Below are 23,692 nucleotides of genomic sequence, written 5' to 3'. Positions count from 1 at the left end.
CAGAGAGTTTAAATACTACTTAGTGTCGGTCTGGTAATCGTTATTACATTTCCAGTTATCAAAACTTTTATTTTGATCTCTTTGATAAATTTAAAACAAAATTACCAACATGAGAAAATCATAACCGCAAATGACAAATAATAATCTAACGGTTCCGCCATCATTGATGAGTCTAGCTTTGTCTGGACAGTGTTTAAGAACAAGCTTTATATTTCACTACTAATGGAAAAAAAACTTTCAGTTTGCTATCTGCAAGATGCATTGTTCATATTTGGGTATATTATTTTATTCCCATGGATAACTATCCACGTTTAGATTACTCATAGTACAGTTTTGGTGCAGTGTTTCCTTCTTAGTGGCAAAACATTTTTGAAACTATCCAAAATGCGTGGTGTCAATCAAAGGTGTCTGAGCCCAGAGTCCCAAAGCTTGTATCTGAATTAATTTGGCACCCAGGATCAACGATTCTAAATAAATCCATTTTAGAGGAGTCAGATACTGCACACTGCTAGTCTGTCCACTTTCTCCAGCTGTATATGCAGCCAAATTCTCTGGAAGTTGTTTTAGGAAATACACCAACTGAATGTGATTTAGATGATGGGGAAATTCAATATACCAAGAAATGAATTCTTAAAAAATTCAGTGGCAGGATATCCTGGAGATATCTGTAACCAATCCTCAAATTTAATTTGGGTAAAAGGTGAATCTGTTGCCTTTAATATTCAGGAGGATTTTACCCAAAACCCCTGATCGTTTGCTTTCTGCATTTATGATTCCTAAATTCACTGCTCGTCTCTGCGCTCTGTGTCTTCTCTTACCTCCAAGTTTTTAAACAGAAGAAGCGGAAAGGCATGTTAGCAAATAGCAAATAAAGGTGGAGATTAGAGCATGTATTGTCAAATGCAAGAGGATCTGAGTCTGACAGAGTGACAGTATGCTCCACTGTTGGCTCAGCAGGAGCCACCGTTTACCCCAGTGTGTCTGTCATGAGGAATATGTGGCTGACAGCATCTTGCAGAAAGACAGCACTAAAATAGAACTATTTTATGCAAGGGAGTGTTCAGTCTGTTAACTCTGGGTGCACTTCGCATAGCTCCTGTCAATAATTGATTAGGTCTGAAACACCATTGTACGATAAGACTCTGCGTTGACAGCAGTTATAAGTTGTGAGTCATCCAACTTGTTTGTTGTCTGTACCTTTGCTCCCCTGACAAGAAAGGTGGTACAAGGTAAGACAAGAGGCCACCATCTGCTCTTGTCACTGTCTAAACCAGGCCTAGAGATGGAGGAGAGTATGTAGGCATTGTGCCTTAATCTGGTTTCCCGATCCCAATCACAGGCAGGTACTAGTTATTTAGATATTCATAGTCTGGAACTTCCATTCCAGGTTTAGTCACTTTTAACGCTTGCAAGGATTTGTTAGTGTTTAACTAATCACAGGCAGCCCGGCATAGCCCGACAAATTTGCAAATGCGTAGGAGTTTGGAACCTCTCAGTTCATTTTCGATTTCCAAGGGGCATTATCAACAGTGCACAGGCCAAAATGCCTCTGGAGGCAATTAGATAAATCTACCACCAATCAGGGCAATGAAATGTGACCTAAAACCAATCAGAGCAACGTAACGACGCACATGTAGCTCTGAGCGACACATGCAAGTTGGGGCGGTGCTTGGTCGGTTTTGAAGTAGGAAGTAATGCCGCCCGGGTCACAAACTTTCTCAAATTAAAGCTAAACAGTACACTGAATTATGTTTCTGAAAACATTTTAGGCGAGAAATAGGCAATACAGTAACAGAGTCTTGATTCATATTTGATCGGCACCACCTACTTTGGGAGTTTGGTGTCGTGAGTTTGGTGTTGTGAGCTTGCTGCATTGCACTGGGCGGAGAATGCCAGTTACGTCCAGTAACTATGTTCGCTAACTACATTCAAGCCTGACACTCCTCTGTCAGTTATTGTCTTAAACCTATCAAACAGGAGAGAACCGGTTGTGATTTGCCCATTCAGTTTCTCCTCAGTTGGAAATGTGTCTGATCGGGAGGGGCGCCAGACTTATCTTCCAGAGCAAATGAAACATGAGCTCGCAGATTCGTCTGGCTCCCAGGCTAAATCACAGGGGCACAGAAAACAATCAATCACAAAGACATGTTACCTTTAATGAAAGATTTTAGACGCACTAATTGCAGAACTGGCAAAATTGTCAAATTCAGTTTGCTGCCATTTGGTTTTCGCCTTGTGGCCTAATGGAATCATCCATAATCAGCTGTCAGCAGCCCAATAAGGTGTCTCTGACTCATCCTGCCTAAGCGGACGCTCAGACCCAAAGAAACACTGAATTACAAAAACGTAAGGGTCTTTTCTGTTGGGGGGCACGTTGCCACAGCAGAGGTGAGAAGATTACATGTGATACAGGAAGTCCAATTTGAGTAATAGCTAGCTTTTACAATTCTAAAAAATGATCATGCCAACAACAGTTCTGGCCCTGGTTTTGACAATTGCAAGGCAAACCGTAGATATAGGACATTGACATTACAAAGTTATTGACCAGAAATGTGCACTTGGCATTTGATGTACCAAGGCAGCGGGGTGTGGGATAAGGCCACCGCAAACATTGAGCCAGGCTAAACCTTTTTGCCTCAGCCCTCTGCATCAGGAATACTGCTATTATGTACCTCACTGAAATGAGAATGAATGTTTGTTTTTTTTGTTTTGTTACAATGTTAATGTTGGTCTGACCATGGCCTTAATCTTCCTGTCATCATGAGGAAGTGCAGGTTCAGTCAACATTATTCCCCACATAACTAGAATTAGCAGGCATAGTTGCAATTTAGGAGTTCTGATCAGTGCTATGAGTGTGTATACAGTAGTGTGTGCCTGCTGGTGTGTGTGTGGTAATGGCCCTGCTGTATAATGTGTCTTCCTAGGCTGAGCCTGTGATCCTGGACTTGCGGGACCTGTTCCAGCTCATCTATGAGATAAAGCAGCGGGAGGAGATGGAGAAGAAGGCCCAAAAAGACAAGCAGTGTGAGCAGGCGGTCTACCAGGTACACTTCCCAACTCTCTGTTCCCTCTGTTTTCTACCGTTTTAACCTTGCTTCAATCATCTGCCATACTGGAAGTATGATGAGCTTCATCTAAGGGACTTTTGACTGACAAGCCAAGTAATACTTTTAAAAAAAACAACAACTTCAAAGCAAGCGAATGACATACGGAGCACCCACTTTTAAGGTTTCATCAGAAGCCCCATCTGTCCATTGTGGTTATTTCACCTTCCTCTGTTCTTGCTTCTCTGCATCTCCTGTTTAATTTCTCTTTATCTCTCTGTCTGTCTCTCTCTCTCTCTGATGATTGCCAAATGATTATCTGAATGCTGGGAAGCTGCTATTGTCTTGCTGTGCTTTCCACCTACTCTTTCGACTCCACCAGCTTAATTCTCCGCCTCTTCTGTCTTCTCCCCTCTGCTCCTCTCTCCTCCGCGTGTGATCTCTCCCTCTATTTCCTGCTGCCGCTCTTCTGCAGACAATACTGGAGGAGGATCTGGAGGACCCGGTCTACCAGGTAACTTCCTGACCAATCACATTGCTGCTTGTCACCTGTGCTGCATTCCAGTCGGCTTGCTCCTCTCTGTGTGCACTGTGGGGGAGACGGCCCCTGTTTGGTTACAATGTGGCAGTGCGGTACAGTTTGGAGGGTTAGGATATCCGCAGATGTGTATGTGGAGTCAACAACCCGTCGGAGACGCTCAAACATGGGCGATCGCGGGTCCTGTGTGTCTGAGAGCATGTCTGCCAGTCAGGGTGCATGATTAGCTGAAAGATGTATAACTTTCCTCAGCTGCTTTGGGAATCTCTGCTGCGTAAATTCTCCTCCACTTGTCACCAGGATCTATTGTTCAATTTCTTTTTTTTTTTAATGAGAGCCTGTTGACAATGCTGTTTGACTAATCACCTCTGCAATTTCACCACTTTTCTCTCAATTTCTTTATCTTCCAATTTCTCTTCCTGCTTCTTGTTTTCCTCCCCTCCCTCTGCTGCTGACGTTGTAGTACATTGTGTTTGAGGCGGGACACGAGCCCATCCGTGACCAATCGGAAGAGGGCATTTATCAGGTACTCGCAAGCTCGTCTTGCCTGCTTGTGTCTCAGTTATATTCCCAGTCATCTTGTAGTCAGCTGTGGTTAAGCTACCAACAACAGGAAGCTCTTTTAAAGTGTTCAGACTAAATAGATTTAATCTGCCATTTGCTTGCCAATAAGTACCAGCTACATTACTCTTTAATGGATATATTGTAGCTTGTAGATAACATTAATGGCGGCTTCTTTTCACTCTTAAAAAGTAGATACAGGAAAATAAAAGACTGTAAGAATCAAAGGCGAACAACCAGCCAACGCTCTCGAGAGGGCCCCGACAGCTATAGCTAGCTACCCCAGGGAGACAAGCCTTTCTTTGGGTGCACTCCTCAGAGGCGTGGGTAGACCTCCGAGGGATGAAGAGGGGGAGGGCACGGTGATGTGGAGGTTATTCCTGGCCTGTGTGGAAGGCGGACCCCTCCTCTTTTTCTCTCCTCCCCTTCCCTCTTTTTCCCGAGGAGATGAAAGAAAGCGGGGGAAAGAAAGATTAATCACCAGCCTCTCGTTTGATCTTTAAATAAAATGGATTGAAAATAGACGGAGTGCTGGCGCGTGCACAGACATACACAAACAGAAAAATGCACGCACACATACACAAACAAACCCCCCCCCACACACACACACACACATCAGGCGTAAGAAACGTGAGCCTCAGCCAGCCTCCAGCCACAGAGGAACTAATGTATGAATAAAGATGGCAGCTTCTGGAAATAAACATGTGAAAGAAGTAACAAGGCATTAAGAGGAGGAGAAAGAATATGACAGGCTGTGCTAGATAGATATCCACATTCTTCATCAGTGTTATTTTTCCTTTACCGCACAGTCTGATTAGGGCACGTCCAACTAGGGGGGGAATAAAACTTTTATTTTAAACATGATGTCACTTTCGTAGAAACAAACCACAGGAATCCCAGGATTCTGAAATATCACCTATCAGCGCTCATTGTGTCTTCTCATTACACACACTGTCAAATCTATCTGCCAGCGTGACATAGAGATATTACATGTCTCTATGTGTGTGACAATCTGAGTTATTACATGTCTGTGGTTGTGATAAGCAGCCTTATCCATTCTTTATTAGGGAGAAAGCGAGACAGAGAGACCATCACCGCAGGCCGATCTACTGATTAGCCTAGTAGATGAGTTCTCACTCTGCAGATTTTAATTCTGATTATCTCTGCGCGTGCACATACCCCCTCACACACACACACACACACACACTCACTCACTCACTCACTCACTGACTCTGCTAGTGATTGATTTGATTCCCGAGTAGCCAGGTTTCAGGGTTTAGTCTTGGCATACAGTGTGTCGCAGTGCTGTAACAGTGATGTTTCATGGTTTGATTAAACCAGAGGTAACGGGCTCTCTTGGCTGTTCTCTGACTCTATTGGCTGATTGTGTAGGTTCCCACCAGTCAGCAGAAGGAAGGGGTCTATGACGTCCCAAAGCGACACCCAGTGAGTGACCGTGTTTGAACCGTGCCCCACCACCCGCCGCAGCCTGCCTCCCCCTCTCAGACAAACCTCTCAGCTGTCCCGGGTGTAAAGCCTTTGGTGCCCCCGTCCTTTTTGTTTTTTAGAGCCTTGTGATGCTCTGATTTTGCAGTGATTCTACTTCCTGTTAACATCTCTCCCACACAGTGATCCTCTTTAATGTTTCCCTGAGAGGTTTGCTGGGACCCAGTGCTCTTGTGCAGTGTGCTGTGCTACTTTTTTTTCTGCTTGTGCTGTACTTGTGGTGGCTGGTGCTCTTCTCCTTGTGCTCCGTAGTGCCTGCTCCATATGGTTAACTGGGATACTGTGTGTGTGTGTGTGTGTGTGTGTGTGTGTGTGTGTGTTGTCAGTTTGCTCGATGAAGCATGCCCGGCTGTGGTTTGCCAGTGGTGAATCCAGTGCAAACCTGCATGACCTTATCCCAGATTGCGCTGAATTGAATTGCGAACGTTTTGTCACTGTCAACTTTCCTTTAATGGTTACAAATTATGTGTCTAACTTTAAATGTGCATGGCCTCATATTTTTGAATCTATATATCAGGATATTCAAGCATATAAGTAAGAGTGTTTGTGCAGTGTAAATCTATATCTGTGTGTGTGTGTGTGTGTGTGTGTTTTATGCGTGCGTGCGTGCGTGCGTGCGCGCGCGCGCCTCTGCCTGTGTGCGCCCGTGTGTGTGTGCCTTTGTGTTTGTGTGCGCCCGTGTGTGTGTGTGTGTGTGTATTTCTTTAAGCTCCCGTTATTGCCTCACACTGCCGGTGGTTATAATGAAAGATAACCTTGGCCACTGTCAGGCTGCACTATCACTCAGCTGCTCTTTTATCTGCCTATAAAGATGCTACTTATATTGTTGCCTGATTTAATCTGCTAAAATCTTCCCACTCCCAATAACCAGGCTGCTGTCCTGTGTGTGTCTGCACGTGTGGATGTGAGGTTGTATATGTGAACACATCCCATGTGGCTGGTCTGTACATCAGTATTCCCTCAATCCATCCCGAGCCCACCAGCTCCGTGTGTACTCCCCCTGCAGTGTTTTATTTTTGTAATCCTTAAACCACTAAAACTGGACTCCTCCACGTCACTACTGGCATTCACAATCCCTCTCTATGAATTTTTGGTAGACTTGGAATCAGTCGCGCAGTTTTCTGGCTGCATATTATCCCCAGCTCTGGTAAGAAGCTTACAGTCACCACAGTATTTCAGTTTTCTCCTTACCCAGCCCACAACACATGCTGCTATTTGGATTGCCTTTGTGTTGGCAGGTGTCTGAACATGAACAAATCCAATATTTCTCTCTTGTTGTGCAACCAATTGGACTAGTCGTCCATTCTGAATAAAAGAAGCGAATCCAAGTCTCCGCTGCTTCCCAGTCAGTCAGAGGGAGTAAATACAACCCAGGATCATAGAAATATAAATGGATCCTAGTAAATTAAGAATGTAGTTGTGTAGGCTGACAGCTTGTCTTGTAATTTGAAGATAATTTAATTTGGTTTTAAGATGAATCCAGGCTCGCAGAGGGCAGGAAACTGCCGCTGTGCTTCTCTCTCTTTCTTTCTCTCTCTCTATGGGTTGAATCTTTCAAGCGTGTTGCACCACAGTCAGTGATGTCGCAGCAGGTCTTTTCCATCAAAATGCTGCAATCACATCATATTGTGAGCAGCCTTAAGCAGAAATGGGGGAATGTCTGGTTGCTACAATATCTTACATTAAGTGGAAAGAACTGCAGAAGTCTCAAACAAACTGATGTTGAAATGGCTGACAAGCTCCTGGTGCTGGCAGTACAATGTAGATGGAATCGGTTGTTAGCACCAACACAGTTCAGTTAATTACAAATGAGCTATATAGACACAATGAGTTAGTTTAACTTGTATCGTAACTTATTAACGGTCTTCTACACAGGGTTTGCGTTGGGGGTAACTATCTTGAAATAAAACGTGAACTCTTAGCAATTGGATGTTTTCTCATTTTTCCTATTCAGCCATCGTGGCGTTAACGCAGCAGTAGTACCTGTGGCATTACTGAGTGGGGAGTGACCCGAGGCAGCTGTGTTTATCTGACCATTGTTATTTAGTGTGGATTTACTGTTTTTTTTTCTCATTTGCAAGATAGGTTAATTGTCTTCTCAGCAGAAGGATGTGACAGTGGACAGTATTGTTAGATGATTTCTTTGTCATCACACATCATTGCTGTGTATGTGTGTGTGTGTGTGTGTGTGTGTGTGTGTACATATTACACCTGGGATGAGAAGATAGCAGCGGCAGAAATGCGACCCCCTGTCCAAAGCTATCTCTTCTGTTGTTTACTCTGTCACCATCTTAAACTATGACAAATCAATAAAACACACACACACAAAGCCATTTCAATCTACTAAGGCTTGACCCCGTAAGAACTGAGAGAGTGTGTTGAATCAACAGAAGCCCTCGCTATCTCAGAGTCTACATGTAGAGGTCAGCATATTACCAACAACTGGCAAAACACATCAACTCTGCTCACACATTAGATTAGTATGATATGATGTAAGTATTTTATATGTATTTTATATATATATATATATATATATATATATATATATATATATATACACTACCGGTCAAAAGTTTGGGGTCACTTAAAAATTTCCATTCCACTCCATTCCAGACACAATACCTGCTGAGATCAGTTGTATTGTTTTTTTTAACCAGGGCAGCAGTTTTCAGATTACATTATTTTCTTACATAATTGCAAAAGGGTTCTCGACTGTTGTAGAAAGAAGTGGCTGAAGAAATGCTTGAAATTCATGCTTTTTGGTCTAAACGTCATACTCAAATTAAAAGTGGTACAGCTCCCATATACTTTGACACTCAGGGGTGTGCCTGATATCATTGGAAAGGTGATTGATGTGGGTTTGTTTGTGTATTTGAGAAGTGTTGTATTTTGTAGTTTTTTGGCTTTTTTATTTGCACTTTTCAAATAGAAATAAAAAAACGCACAGACATATTTGTAGAAAAGAATTCATATAAAATCCATTTTTGAGTCTTTTAGCTTCTGAATTTTTTTTTGTGTAGTAAGCTGAGACGTGGCTAATGCTGTGTTGTCTGTCACCTGTCAGATGTGTTTACAGCAGTGTATTTTAATAATTTTACAGATTTATAACTTGGACAGAAATAAAAATCTCCATTCTAGCCTCTGTAACTCTGTGTCAGTAAGGCCTAGAATCACCCTGACACAACTTGAGTGTTTCCTTTCCAATGATATCAGGCACACCCCTAAGTGTCAAAGTATATGGGAGCTGTACCACTTTTAATTTGGGTATGACGTTTAGACCAAAAAGCATGGAATTTCAAGCATTTCTTCAGCCACTTCTGTCTACAACAGTCGAGAACCATTTTGCAATTATGTAAGCACATAATGTAATCTGAAAACTGCTGCCCTGATTAAAAAAAACAATGCAACTGATCTCTGCTGGTATTCTGTCTGGAATGGAAATTTCTAAGTGACCCCAAACTTTTGACCGGTAGTGTATATATATATATATATATATATATATATATGACCTCCATATAAGTGGGTTATTAATTCAGTCAATCTGTCAATTAAAAATTGGCCTAGCTTCCTGGTTTAAATAAAATTGTGTGTGTGTGTTTGAAAGATAGGGTGACTGGGAAAAAAAATAAATCCAACAGCCAGGTTGTTTTCAGGTGTGTGTGTGTGTGTGTGTGTGTGTGTGTGTGTGTGTGTGTGTGTGTGTGTGTGTGTGTGTGTGTGTGTGTGTGTGTGTGTGTGTGTGTGTGTGTGTGTGTTTGCACTTGACAGCAATTTTTCCAGCCGTGTGCCAGTGTGATCAGTCAGACGGTAGGGGATCAGCAAGGTGGCGTTAATTAAAGGGGCTGCGATAATTGTATGCAGAACACATGTGCACAGGTAATTACCGTTTCCCTGGAGATGGCTAATTGATGGGTGGCGGCTGTACTGATAAAGATAAAGGGCTGGTCAAAGAGATGGGCGAGAGATAATGGGCACAGAAGGATAATTGGCAGGGCAACAGAGAGAGAGAGAGAGAGAGGGATGGACTTAGAGAGAGTGGAGAAAGAAAGGCAGAGCAATGGGCAGCAGACTGTAGCTCTCAGCAAGGATAACAGTAGATAATGTGTGTTTTAAACAAACTGCCAGGTCAATTTAAATATTCCAAAAAGATTAGCTACATTTCATCAGTTGGATTAAAATGAACCATTATGAGTTCAAAAAAAAGTGAGAAAAAACCTCCAGTTGACAAATGGACAATATTTCCTGAACTGATTAGTATGGTGCAAGCTGTTACTGTTCTTCAGCATCAGCTAATGATGGCCATACTTCATGCTTTCATCCAAAGAAAAAATTGCACTCAGCAATATTGTAGTGCACCAAACTACTCTTCCTTAGCCAGACCGATCTGCACATTATGTGTCAGCTCCAGCGCTGGCGAAAGGTCTGGCAGGACCCATCATCATTCTGCTCTAGCTAAAAAATATTGGAGGTTGTTTAGTACAGTCAGGGTGCAAAATACATTCAAATACACCAGTATGTTTTAAGCATAGTTCAGACGCATGAAGACACAAGCATCAGCTGTTGGCTGCATAGACACAGTAGGATCAATTCATTTTTGGCTTTGTTTTAATGGGATTTGTTGCTGATAATAAAAAATCATTTTTAGATTGTAATTCACGTTGATGGAGATCCAGCTATTCTACTCAGAGCAAGCCAGCAGGAAGGAAGCAGTTTTTTTCCCCCTGCAATGTAACATACTCTGTCACGTTAGTTAATCCAGCTCCTCTTACTGTGTCTGCCTGTCTCTGTCTCCCACTGTGGTTCCTGACACAGCGGAGCAGGCTTTACAGAAACACAAAGGGGGTTTAAACCCCAGCTCAGTGCTGCAGTATAGACTAAAGGTAGGGATGATCTGTAAACCTTTTTAAATCTTCACTTGGGCTCGAAGAATAGCCAAGAAGAACCTTGCTCTGTGCCTGAATGTGTGTCCATGGGTGCGTTCTGTGACTACAACACCTGCAGACCATCATATTCCCCTCTTTAACAAGCCTCATTTCCCCTCGCTCCCCTCTGTCTCACCCTTTCTCTCTCTCTCTGAGTGTACGAACAAACAACTAACTTGTGTGTGAGCACATTTTCATCCCACCTGCCCATCTAACACTGGGGTTGTGATTGCAGAAGAAGGGACATCAAAACACGCCCCTCCACCACCACCATCCCCATCATCAACATCATCATAATCATGATCGGCCCCACCAACAAGAACAAGCTTCGCTGCAGCAGCAGGCAGTGGCAGATCTCATAGACTTAGACCTGGAAATGGTGACTCAGGTAAGGCGCAAAAGCACAGTGGTCTTGTTGTTGTGGTTCAGACAAAAGCTCCGAGGGTTTTCAGTATTTGTGAGCAGGGAAAAACTGTCCTAAAAGGTTACCTAATGAACGGCTTCTTTAGGCATATCCTCGGATGATTTCCTGTCTCCCGTCCTCATCTGTACCGCACCACTTTTGTTGTTCTCTAGCTCACCCCAGCTCATGAACCCTGTCACATATGAATAAAACATGCAACCTTGCCGTTGCATAGTAACCAGGTTGAGGCGGAAGGTAGAGCGGAGGACCGTGTGCGTGGGCGCACCCGCGCGCTCACATCTGCATGTGTACATGTGTTTGAAAGAGCGAGGTCTGAGAAGTATAGTTCAGAGAAAAACACTCCAGTAGCTACGAGGGAGGTCCTCTCAGGGCCGGTGGACAGAAAGGTCAGAGAGTCTGTCAGGGAACTGGTAGGGGGTCGGGGGGGGTGAGCAGACAGTGGCGGTCATCTCACCAGCAGAGAGTCCAGCTGCCCACAGCACATTAATAAAGCATTCATAACACACATTATCACAGCAACCTGACCCCACCGCCACCCAAGTTAAGAATATTGAGTCCAGGAACTTAACTAAAAGTGGACAGAAAGTCTATAAAAGTCTATATAACACTCTCTCCAGTGGCATTTTACCTTTGCTGGTGGTTTAAGCAGAAGCTCTGTGGTATTGACTCAGAGTACTCAGTGCCACAACATCCAATAACAACTATAGGGATTTATTGTATTGTTATGGAGTGTGTTTCCTAAAATGTGTTCTGTGAATTTAATCCCATGGGCATCCTGTTATCAGTCCATTTAGCATATCTTGGACATTTATCTTATCGTCTTGTTGAGTGGATCTGTATCTGCTGCACTAGACTCTACAACGACGATAGTACGTATCGCATCCCACTCGTCCCTTTGAAAAAATAAAAAATCATACTGATCCAGACCCATGACTGTAAAACACCATGCTCACAGATACCATTTTCTGATAGATGTAAAAAGAACTTTGTGACCTACGAGAGGGAAGATATTCTAAGAACATTCATTATCTCAAAAGAAATTATCCGCATCCATGATTTATGCTAATCTCTGACCATGTATTCATGGCTTATATTCCTTTATGGCTAAAAATAGAGTTTCCTTCGCTTGCCACCGGCCTAAAGATATTATTAACTTGCACGCAAAAAAAGAGGAGATACTAAAGAGGATGATCATTGGGAGACTATGAAAGGAAACAGAATGTTACAGAACTAATTCAGATCAAATAGAAAGGCTGCTGTATGCGTTAGCTATTCCTGCTGAGGCACAGCACACAACAAGACGAGCGTATGACATGTCCAGAAGAAGACACTGGTACAGTAATGATGCAGAGGGTGTGGTAGTCTGCTTTTAGACCAGCTGGTGGAAAGCACCTTTGAAAGATTGTGATAACTCTTGGTAGGTATGTCATCATAATCATTTCATCTCATTATCCCATCTCTCCTCACCCCTCTGTTACTTCTTCCGTGTTGCGGCCACAGTGCTCAGGTAGGTACCACAAACATACCAGGCTAGTGTCGTGTTGCATGCAATGTGTGATGCATGTTGCAGTGGAATGCAAACTGACCCAGAAAATATCTCTCTCTCTAATATATATATATATATATATATATATATATATATATATATATATATATATATACACCAGTATTCAGTATAGCAGTCATTATACCTGACTGGTAGTGTATGCTTTATCTTATTCTCAGAATATCAACCAATTAGAGATTTTTGGAGACATGTCCACACCGCCCGACATCACCTCTCCATCGGTGAGTAGCTGTTCTACACATACACAGTTTGTGATTTACGTCTTATAAAATCTGTATTACAAACTGTATTTCCGACGATGTGTTTTTTTTCCCTCGACCCCGACCTCCAATCACAACCCTGCGCAGACCCCCGCCTCTCCAGCCAACACCCTCGACCCCTCACAGGGCCTTCTGCCTCCCACGGAACTGTTTGCTCCCTTCAATCCTGCGTCTGTGCCCTCAGGTAGGACCTTATTCATTTCCTGCTTAAATACGCCGCCGCTGCAAGCAGAAGGGGAAACAAACGCAGCGGGAGAGAGAGAGTGTCGAGAAAAGGTGATGACGAAGAGTCCGAAGCTTCGGAGGCAGAGGAGATAGAAGAGGGGTTAAAATAAATAGACGGGGACAGAATAAAATTGAAATGTAGATGAGGGGAAAGAGGAGAAAAGGTGGCGTTGGTTGTGTGTTGAATATGAAATGCATCATTATCTGGCTGCCTCAGATGCTGCTGATTTACCTGTGGCTGAGGCGACTGTGTTGGTCGGAGGAAGGTAATAAAACATGCTGAGATGATTGTAGTGAAGACTCCTAGATATGCACAGGCCTTCTGTGAATTAGACATTGCTGTATACACTCCCCTCTGTTCGTCTCCACTCCTCCTCTCTCTGCACACATGTCAGTGCAGCAGGGCTGCCGAGGTGACGTCAACTTTCTCTGCTGTAGGTAACAACTGGAGACCAGAAACACACGAGCAGCAAGTGTGTAATAGAACTGATGAGTTTGAGTGATTTTAATGAGTGTGCGTCGGGCTCGTCCTTTTCATTATGACTCTCCCTCATTCTGGAGGTAATTATGGTAGTTCACCGTGACCATCGAGAGACACCACATAGCTGCAGGCAGAAGTAGGGCAGCACTCTCTGGTGATGCATGGGTTATTATCGTGTGTGTGTGTGTGTGTGTGTGTGTGTGTGTGTGTGTGTGTGTGTGTGTGTGTGTGTGTGTGTGTGTGTGTGTGTGTGTGTGGAGAAGAAAAGCAGTGGTGAGCATATGCACTGTGGGTATTTTAATCACTTCCTTTTCTGTCTTCTTTTTATTCTTTTTTAACCTTATTAAGATTTTACAAAATACTGACATTTTCTGTATTTTACTGTATGGTTTCTCACCAGGTTATGTGACAATGGGAGCAGTACCCCCCGGCCACTGGTCCCAGCAAGCGTTTGCTGCCCAGACACCGCTGGCCTTCGGGGTCCAGTCTCCCCTAGGTCCGGTAGCCCAGGTGCTGCCAGGCGGCCAGCCTCTAATCTGGGGCCAGGCCAACATCTTCCCTGCCACCCAGCAGCAGTGGGCAGCCATGGCGGCCGGAGCCTTCTCCCCCACAGCCTACCTCCCTGCCCAACCTGTGGGCACTCTGCCTGCCGCCATGTTCCAGACTCTCACCCCTGTCACGACTGTGACTCCAGCTGGCGAGAGCCAATCAGGTGCCGGAGCCAGCGCTGCAGCTCCCTCCCCTTCAGCGTCGTCGAGTCCGCAGCACGGGGAGAGGGCGAGGAAGATGGGCAAGGAGATGTTCAAGGTACGGTGTGATGACATCAGAATTATGATAATTGAAACTCTTTTTTTCATATTGTCTTTTTTAGAAAGAGTGGTCATGATGTAGAAGAAGAAAAGAAAATTGACAGCAAAAATCAACCAAAGAAGCCATGAACATGTTTTGAGCTTGATATTATTTTTCTGTTGTTTTTGGGGCATTATTTGCCTTTATTAGTAGGACTGCCCTGTCTTAGTCAACTAATCGTTCAATTTGGTCTTAGTTGACTTAGATTTCTTTAGTCAATTAGTCATTTTGTATGCTTTTTTCATGCTGACTTATGACTTATTTCCAAGAAACATATGAGTACATCTCTGGTAAACACAAGATTTAAAGTGGTGCTTTTACATGATTGGTTTTACAGATCTGTCCATTGTGACTAATCGATTAGTTGACTCCAAGAAGACTTTCTTGAATCAAGGACAGCCCTATTTATTAGATAGCTGACAGTAGAGAGATGACAGGGTGAGAGATGGGGAACCATATACGGAGGTCACCGACCGGTCATTAACTGGGGACATAGACATGGTTGGTGCCGTAACTTGGCATTTTTACTGTTTTTGATTCCTTATCTCAAAGAGCGGGGGCTGAGATTTAGTACGAGCCTCTGTGGAGTTTGTTTCGCCCTCAGACAATGTACCTATACGGTTCAGACCAAAAACTGTAGTGGGTGAAACTGTTGCCGGAGTCCAAGAAGCTAAAAGATTAAGACAAGTTCAAGAAGATAGAGAAAACATAAAAAAAAAAACACCATAAATTAAAAGTCTGGATTACATTTTGTACGCCTATACAGTGAGTCAAAGTGTTAAAGTCTCAGTGCCCAGTTGTAATGTCGGCCTTTCCTGACCTCCTCCTTCAGGATTTCCAGCTATCGAAGCCTCCGGCAATGCCGTTGAAGAAGGGTGAACAGCCCGGCTTAGCAGGAACCTCCGAGGCATTCAGCACTTACTTCAGCCGTGTGGGCACAGCCCAGGACACGGACGACTGTGACGACTTTGACATTTCTCAAATGAATCTGACGCCAGTCACCTCTACGACACCATCCACCAACTCACGTAAGAGCTCGATCTGTTGCTCTCGGTAACATGCTTCTTCTGGAGCTGCGTCTGACTCAGCTTTTCCTCTGCAGCACCCACCCCAGCTCCCAGGCAGAGCTCTCCCTCCAAGTCCTCCGCCTCCCATGTCAGTGACCCCCCCACCGACGCCACAGATCCCCCCACAGACGACTCGTTTGGGGAAGCAGAGGGCAGCCCTAGTCGCAGTGGAGAGGAAGATGCTGTAAGTGTGTGTATAGTTGTGTGTGTGTGTGTGTGTGTGTGTGTGTGATGGATGGTAAGTCAAGTGTGTTTGTGCCTTTAATAACTCACTTCCTATGCTGCTATAACCTGCGCTGCGTGTTGAGATCTGCTGATAAATAGCCTTTGTGGCGGTGTTGGCGTGCCAGGTAATCACTCTGGCTGATTAGGGGGTCGATGCTGTTGTGTCCCTGAGTGTGTGTTTGTGTCAGTGCATGTGTGAATGTGCACTTGAAGTGTGTGTTTCTGTGTGAATATGAGCAGTAGCGTACCTGCATAAGTATGTGGTTCAGTGTGTGTGTGTGTGTGCGTGTGTGTGTGTGTGTGTGTGTGTGTGTGTGTGTGTGTGGGGGTCAACACAGCGTTAAATTAGCTGGTGGAAATGTCAGAGACATCATTAAGCTGTTATTAATACCAGCCAGGTAGCATCCATACATCACTACTTCTACATGGACAGACTCATCTCTGGTGAGATAAAGGAGGAATAATGCCCCGATTCTTCTTCCAGGGGGCAATTAATAATTATTTTACCAGCATCTCCAGATCTAAGAGAGAAAGTAAGAGAAATTAAGGAAAGATGAGAGATTTTAAGGGTGGGCGAAGAAACTTCCTTTGCCTTTGACCAAAGTCCTTGTAGATTGAGAAACCCTTCCAAGAAACAAGACTTCCCTGCCATTTTTACTTCCTCTCTCTCTCTCTCTCTCTCTCTCTCTCTCTCTCTCTCTCTCTCTCTCTCTCTTTTTGTATTTCTTTCATGCTTGCCTCTTTCTTCCCTTTTGCTTTCCACTCTCCAGGCGTGAAACATTAGTTGCATGCCTCCAGTCCAAGCTATTATTGAAAAAAGAACTAGAGGACTTTCACACTTGTGAAAATGTCACCAGGCCTGAATAACACTCAGAAGCGTTACACAACCCGGAGAAATGTGCATTGGTGGCAGCACTGGGTGAGTGAGCGAATGCCGCGGAAAGGTTAAAAAAGAAAGACCGGAAAGATGGAGCGGAGGCAGACAAATGGCCCCCCCCACTCTCTGCGGGGTGAGGTGTGAAAAACAAAAGTGTTTTCAGAAAAAAAGCAGCGGATCAATAGAACAAAGTCTTTCATAATAGAGAACTGTAAATGACTTGTGTGCATGTGTGTGCGTGTGTGTGTGTGTGTGTATGTATTTGCAAATGTGTTTGTGAGAAGAGACCGCGTGGGCTGTCTCAACAAGTGTCCTTATTTCTCCTTTAGAGTATTGACACCTTTTCTCTTTTGCTTCCTGTTTACATCTAGTCTTTAGCGATCCTGCAATCCTTCTTTCAGATGTTCTCTTCTCTGTCTACTTTCCACTCCCCCTTATTTCCTTCTTTTATACCCCCTCCATCAACTTCTCTTCCCACACTTTTCTCTTCCTTCCTTCCTTCCTTCCTTCCTTCCTTCCTTCCTTCCTTCCTTCCTTCCTCCCTTTCTTCCCCTCTTTAGGCGTGTGGTTCTGGGTCGCCCTGCCCCAGTGAGACAGCAGAGCCCAGCCCAGACCAGGCCAGTCCAGAGGCTGGGAGCTAGATAGCAGCAGGGCAGGGTAGGTATCGATACCTCTCCTGGCCCCTAACTCCTCCTCCTTCACCCCCCTGCCCTTACCTGTTCTGCTGCCTGACTGTTGTACCTCCCACTTACATTAATCAGGCTGATCTCTCCGTGTGCTGCATCTTTTTTTTTTTTTTTTATCTTTATCTGTTGCATCTTTGGTCTCAGGTTGCCTCATTTCTCCTTCACCTGCTGACACGCATGCTCAAAGGAAGACGTGTTTGACTGAGTTAGAGTGGTGGCACATCTGTATGATTGTGCATGTGATGAGTATTTGCATGCATTTCATTATGTATGTTTGTAATTTTTCGTCGTAGCCTCACCTGGAGTTTTGTAAGTATCTATTATGATGTGGCATCACTTTGTGTGTGTGTGTGTGTGTGTGTGTGTGTGTGTGTGTGTGTGTGTGTGTGTGTGTGTTTGAGAGAGTTTTTGAAACAAGGTGTGACCAGATCATCACGCATGATCACTTTGGCCATAGTGCTCTGTGCCCTCTTTGTGTCCTGTCTTTGTGTCGTGTTCCCAAATCACGCTCCGTTCCCCAAATAGCACACATCTCACTCGGAAAACCAATAGTGTGTGACAGCCAATCAGAAACTGTGCACTTCAGTGAACAGGACGTCATCTGGGATTTGCCAGTGTTGTGTGCAATATGCTGATCTTGGATGTCTGGCTTAATAAAAAAATGATATGTGCTGCCATTTTTATGCATTATGTATGTTCGTGATGTAATGTAACTCATCTTATGTGCATTATTGTACAAGGACCAAACTCAGAAAGACAAGCAGCTACTATCAAAACTCAGGGAACTGATGATGTGTGTGTCTTTTACACTTTTTGCACATCATCCTACAGGAAAACTTTCACACAACTTGCATAAGCTGGACATTTCTTTTAGAGACCTGTTAACATGCAGTTTGCCTACTGAATAGGGGCACGCACACACACAAACACACACACACACACACACACACACCAAGGAAGAGAGCCATTTTGATCCCTGCCTCCCCACCCGGTGTCCTCACCCACACAACTCCCGAGTGTGGCTCCTTAATGATAGCTGCTGGCACTCACACAGGGTAAATATAATGGTTTTGTTTTCATCGGCTAATACTGGGGTGCCAAGATTAATGACTGCCCCGGCATAATTGGCATTAATTAAAACCCAAGAAGCCTTCTAGTTTTTCCCCACTCCAGGAGAGGAGGAGGGATGGCTGAGCAGCCTCTGTCCCCTGTTGGCTGCCGTCCTCATATTCAGACGCTCTGAAAGCTGCAGGGCTAGCAGCAGGTGGACGTGGGCCTTAAGTGGGGGGGACGGATTGTACCGAGTGCTGAGTCTGGCTGCAGACCGACTGTTATGGCCAGAAGCATGGAGTTTTTCCTCTGTAGTAGGTGGACTGCTTTGGTCCTGGTCCAGTGATGCTGCTCCCATATGGTGTTTACTGGCTCAATCACATCGACTTTAACACACACACACATACACACCTGTCCAACAGGCCTAGTTATTCCCCAGACAAGCACACCTGTGATCGATACTGTCACCACCTGTGCTTATATCGGAGCCAAAAATCTGTGTGCGTTTGTGAGAGTGGGTTTGCTGCCGGCCGTGACCGCCTGTCTTGTCCTCCCCCCTCCCACTGTGTGGCTCAGACAGACATGTGTTCAGGCTAGTGGGAGTGTAAGTGTTTTTTTTCTTTTTTCTTTTTTCTCGGGTGATCTCATCATGTCCAGCGAACGCTCCCCGAGTCTCAGCCGTGAAATGGCATGGTTCCACGGTTCAATGAGCAATCTCGCATTGCTCCCCCTGCCCAGGGCCTACCACACACACACACACAAACACACAGACGCACATAAATGTGCACATGTGTACCAGCCAGGTCAGATATTTTGGCCTTCAGGCTGGTGCCATGTCAGCACATCGCTCATATGGCCTCCCCCCTCTCTCGGCCCGGGGTTTATGGAGCTAAGGCGGGCCCGCTCGGCAGCGCTGGTTAGATGATGCAGGATGACAGTGCCGGGCTGTGGCTCTGGTGCAGCGGCTGAGCAGTGTGTGCTCGCTGTCACTTCTTGTCTCAGCCTCTTTGTCACCTCTCTCAGGGCTTCTGGCAGCTACTTTCTGCTGACTGTCTGGCCTTGGCTGGCCCCACTGTTACAGCTCTGTAACCCAGAGACCAAAGCCTCAGCTAAAGCATTCCTCACAACTTTAACCCTCTCTCTGTTCAGATGAAAGCCGATGCAGATTATGCAACATGTCCTGTTTTGGTGGGATGTTGAGCATGAAGCAGCTTTCTTGAAAGTCTGTCGTCTTTTTTTTTTTTTTTCTCCCAGATGCCACTCTATCCCGTGAGAGAGCTGCATTCAGATACAACATGAATCAAATCTTGCTTTATTTGTGCAAATTTGAACACAGAATAGATTTTTGCCATGTGTGTTTTGGCCACAACCAACCAAAAGACAAATATAGACATTATGAACATCAACTTTAACAGGGTTGCAGCTAGGGCTGGGCAATATGGAGAAAATCAAATATCACAATATTTTTGACCAAATACCTCGATATCGATACCGCAACGATATTGTGGTGTTGATTATTGGTGTTTTCACAAAATATTTACACAATGAGATTTTTGATAAATAATCATCAGTAATGTGGTTATAATGACTAAGTAGGTCTGGTAAGTTCAGAAAATGACATCACTTTACTGTAATGCAGCCTTTAAAACCAGGAAAAGACACCACTTATGTCATATTACGATATCCAAAATCTAAAACGATATCTAGTCTCATATCACGATATCGATATAATATCGATATATTGCCCAGCTCTAGTTGCAGCTGGCCATTATGTTCACTATTGGTAAATCTGCTGCTTATTTCTCAGTTAGTTAGTTAATTGTTTTGTCCAAAAAATGTCTCAGAAATGTTCGTCCAGACCCTCACCTGATCCTCCTGACGCTGCATTAAGGAAGTGGAGTCCTACAACTCTGTGGGAGAAGTCTTCCAGAATATAATAGGCCAGCCAGTAGTTTCCAATCAAGTTGTCTGCTGCAGCATATTGAGCGGCTGGCTGTAATTATGTGTACAATAATAACAGGTCTATTGTGAGTGACTGCAGCAGGCTTTGGTGCTCTGACTGCAGTGTTCCATCATCCGCTGTTGGCTTCCGGCTCCCTCGGGGGAGAAATCCAGACATGATGACTCATAACTGGTCTTTCAAGGCGCTAGTTTATACCTCTGAATCATACAGGTCCTGTAGGGAGCCCGGACTGGGAGAGAGTATGCATGAGAGTGAGGGCTGAATTGTTCAGTGAGAGCTCTGAATGGGCTGATTTGGAGAAATGATGGATCTCCTCCAAAGCAGTGCGCTCCTGCCACCTGGTGGCCACGTTAGGTACAGGAACTAACCAACCTTTGCAGATCTGGAGCGTACTTGTCGGGGCTTGTAGGCGATACTTGGCGTTTAAGTCGGTTGAGAGAATGAATCAGAAACTCGGGTCCTCCCTTTTTAATTATGTAAGATCCAGATGAACCGCTGAGGCCAAACATTGCAAATCCAACCAGGTTGATATTGGAGAAAAGTGAAAAGCTGTTTGAAATTGCTGATGTTTTTTCTCTCTCATGCACAGAAGGGGAAGAAGGACCCTCTCTATGCCCAGATCAACAAAGGGAAGAAATAAAGAGACACACAGGAAGACAGACCTGACCAGCACCGAGAGAACTGGAGGAGAACCCTCACCCCTGTGTGTGTGTGTGTGTGTGTGTGTGTGTGTGTGTGTGTGTGTGCGTGTGCGTGTGCGTGTGCGTGTGTGTGTGTGTGTGTGTGTGAGCGAGCATGTCTGGCACATCTCCCTGCCTGGCCAAGTCCTTCTTCTTCTCCTCTTCCGCCTCTGGCTAACAACCTCCCAAGAGGAGCCTCCTCTGTCGTCCTCCTCCTCTTCCTCCTGAGAGGAGAGAGCCCTCTCGGTCATTTGCTCCAGGCAGGAGGGATATCAATCACTGAGATGGATCCAGTTCTCCCTCCGCTGCGCTGTCTTCTCCTCTCCTCTCTCCCCCCTGCGGCGACTCACACCCAGCCTTACAGACATAACCTGCTCCACCCTTCTCTCCCTTCTCTCCCTCCCTCCTCCTTTCTGTCTTTGCTCTCACACTCCTCCCTCTGCCTCCTGTGTCTGGCCAGAGACTGTGCTGCCAAGGAAGGGACTGAATCAAGCAGTGCCTCCATATCTCTGACACACACACACACGCACACACACACATGCACGCTCATCGGGATTAGAATGATCATCTTTCATTTTAACGGACAGAATCTGTAGCGAGGAGATCCCACAGGAGGAGCTAGACTCTTAACGAGCCTATCAGGGATGGCCCGTTACTGGGATCACTGCTTCTGATTGGTTGGTTGGTTCGGGCATTGCCTCCCTATTCTTGTGAGTGTCTGCTGGATCACTATGCAGAAACAGACTCTCTGGGAGCTACTCACACACCAACTACACACACACTGTGCACACAGCAATCAGCTTACATATACTCACAAAACACACACAGTCATCTCTCACCCTCTCTAACATGCATACACCGTAATTTGCCAAACGTCTCTCCTCGCAGACAGACTCGCACAGAGGCCAGAGGACCGGAGACACTGAGGAATGGACCCTGAGAGGGAAGAGTTGCAAGTCAAACAGATTCTGTGATCGAACTGTTCATTCTCTATAGCTTTTGTACAATACCAATTAAAAAAGAAAACGAAGAAATTGAAAAAATTTAATTTTTATTTTATAAGTCAATCAAGCCGCTGGGGTCAGCTCTATAGGAGTTATAGAGTCAACATGGCTTTAAGGCATCTGATCGTTGGTTTGCCAATCTCATTTTGTAAATAATAACAACAAGAACCATTTTGTCCACTGGACTTCTGTGCCATAAAATAGGAAGGCTTCAGTTATGCAAACTCTTGACGTTAACCCAAGCAATACCAACAAATGTTTTCTTTTCCCTGTTATCCCACTTGGTTTTGTCGCCCTCTGATATTAATTTGATCTTGTGCATGGATGTTGTAGGTCTTTGTCTTAAGCGCACAGCTGCACACGTTGACCCTATTGGTCTCTTATCACCTTCTGCAGTTTATGTTAGCAAAAGCCTATACAGCCTGTGTCTCTGCACCCCAAACCTACAGTCTCTTTATGTTGCAGACAGAGTCTCCCTTACTGACACTCTGCTCCTCTCCTCCATCCCATTCACACCGGAATTGTTTTTTAGATACGGTGATACTCGGCCCATCTGTCTGTCTGTTGGTCAGGTGCCAAACTGCTGCTGTCCCAGCGTCTGCGTGTGCACTGCAGTAACCTCTGCTACAAGTACATCAACCGTGATGCCAATGACTCCCTATTTTATGGCCAGAGTCCCCCATGTCACTCGAGAACTCTTTTGGACTATGATGTTGATTAACTTCAAAATTTTGAAAACTAGAAGATGAGCAAAGAAGTTGACTAAAAAGGGAAACCTTGCTGTTTGAGTGCATAACATTTCTAGACCTATTTTAACTTTACCTCAGCTAACAGTTTCTTAATGTAAATTGACACATTATTTTTATCTTTATGAATATGACATTCTACAGTGGGTTTTTAGATGATTTTTTGGTTCTCTCTTGATTTACGTATTCCACCATGTATTACTGTTACAAATAAACACATCCCAAATGACTGATATCTCTATTTGTGTGTGTGTGTGTGTGTGTGTGTGTGTGTGTGTGTGATAGAGAGAGAGCCTAATGGTGTGTGCCTGGCAGAGGTGACCCCCATCTGTAGTTAGTGTAAAACAAGTGCCCCAGTATTTTGCTGTAATTTAACAAGGCTTTAATGGCCTGTCACATTCTGTTACTCTGGCAACAGCCTCTAATGCAATAATGCAAGCTTTCATAAGCTTTATCAGCAACCAACTACATAACAAGAACTTCAGCCTTCTTCCTCTGACTTTGCTTCTCCTCTCTCCCTGTGGAGGAGGAAACAACAGAACAACTTGAACACATTTTGTTGACTGCATATTATACAGGAGAAACTAAAATTACAGAGATTTGGGTCAGTTCACCCAAATCTCAAACGCTAAACAACTTTCTCACTTACCCACAATGGCATCTGGCCGTGCAGTTAGTTTTGGTTTGATGAGAAACTCCTCTGTGAGGGTTTCACCACCACACATTTATTGTGTAGCTGAGTGGAATAGTGTTCTTGCTGCTCGTAGCATTGGAAAAAAAATGACATTTGACAGCAATGTGTCTTTCCAAAAAAAACACTGTCCCAGTTACTGGTTGATCCACAAACCTCACTGTCAGCAGTTTTCTTTGGGACTGTTTCTTCCTTGAAATCTGTCAACAGGAAAGTCTGTGGGTTGTATGGGATAATGCACAGAAAAGTTTTTTCTCAATACAGTAAGTCCCACAAATTGAATTCAGTTTAGCCTCATTGTATTGTGGCTGTGCCAGGAATTTTAG

At 44.5% G+C, this 23,692-nt stretch overlaps 1 protein-coding gene across 6 annotated transcripts in view; it reads left to right on the top strand.

Moving 5' to 3' along the window:
* The window catches only part of dab1a (DAB adaptor protein 1a), a 308,583-nt gene extending 285,685 nt beyond the window's left edge, over window positions 1-22,898 (top strand). For 4 of the 6 annotated variants that reach the window (XM_028586552.1, XM_028586550.1, XM_028586549.1 and 1 more), the window contains 9 exons: window positions 2,925-3,044; window positions 3,520-3,558; window positions 10,807-10,959; window positions 12,721-12,783; window positions 12,910-13,006; window positions 13,929-14,335; window positions 15,210-15,405; window positions 15,480-15,628; window positions 17,107-17,192. In XM_028586552.1, coding sequence (XP_028442353.1) covers window positions 2,925-3,044; window positions 3,520-3,558; window positions 10,807-10,959; window positions 12,721-12,783; window positions 12,910-13,006; window positions 13,929-14,335; window positions 15,210-15,405; window positions 15,480-15,628; window positions 17,107-17,187 — 1,305 coding nt within the window. In that variant the 3' untranslated portion in view covers window positions 17,188-17,192. Of the gene's footprint in view, window positions 1-2,924; window positions 3,045-3,519; window positions 3,559-10,806; window positions 10,960-12,720; window positions 12,784-12,909; window positions 13,007-13,928; window positions 14,336-15,209; window positions 15,406-15,479; window positions 15,629-17,106; window positions 17,193-20,834 lie in introns of those variants that run through there. The other 2 variants (XM_028586554.1, XM_028586555.1) reach the window with 2 other exon arrangements.
* The last annotated feature ends 794 nt before the right edge of the window (window positions 22,899-23,692 follow it).

The sequence above is a fragment of the Perca flavescens genome, chromosome 9 (assembly GCF_004354835.1).
Source record: "Perca flavescens isolate YP-PL-M2 chromosome 9, PFLA_1.0, whole genome shotgun sequence".
NCBI classification, from domain to species: Eukaryota; Metazoa; Chordata; class Actinopteri; order Perciformes; family Percidae; genus Perca; species Perca flavescens.
The sequence above is the reverse complement of the archived record's forward strand: the minus strand, read 5'-3'. Positions and strand labels throughout refer to the sequence as shown.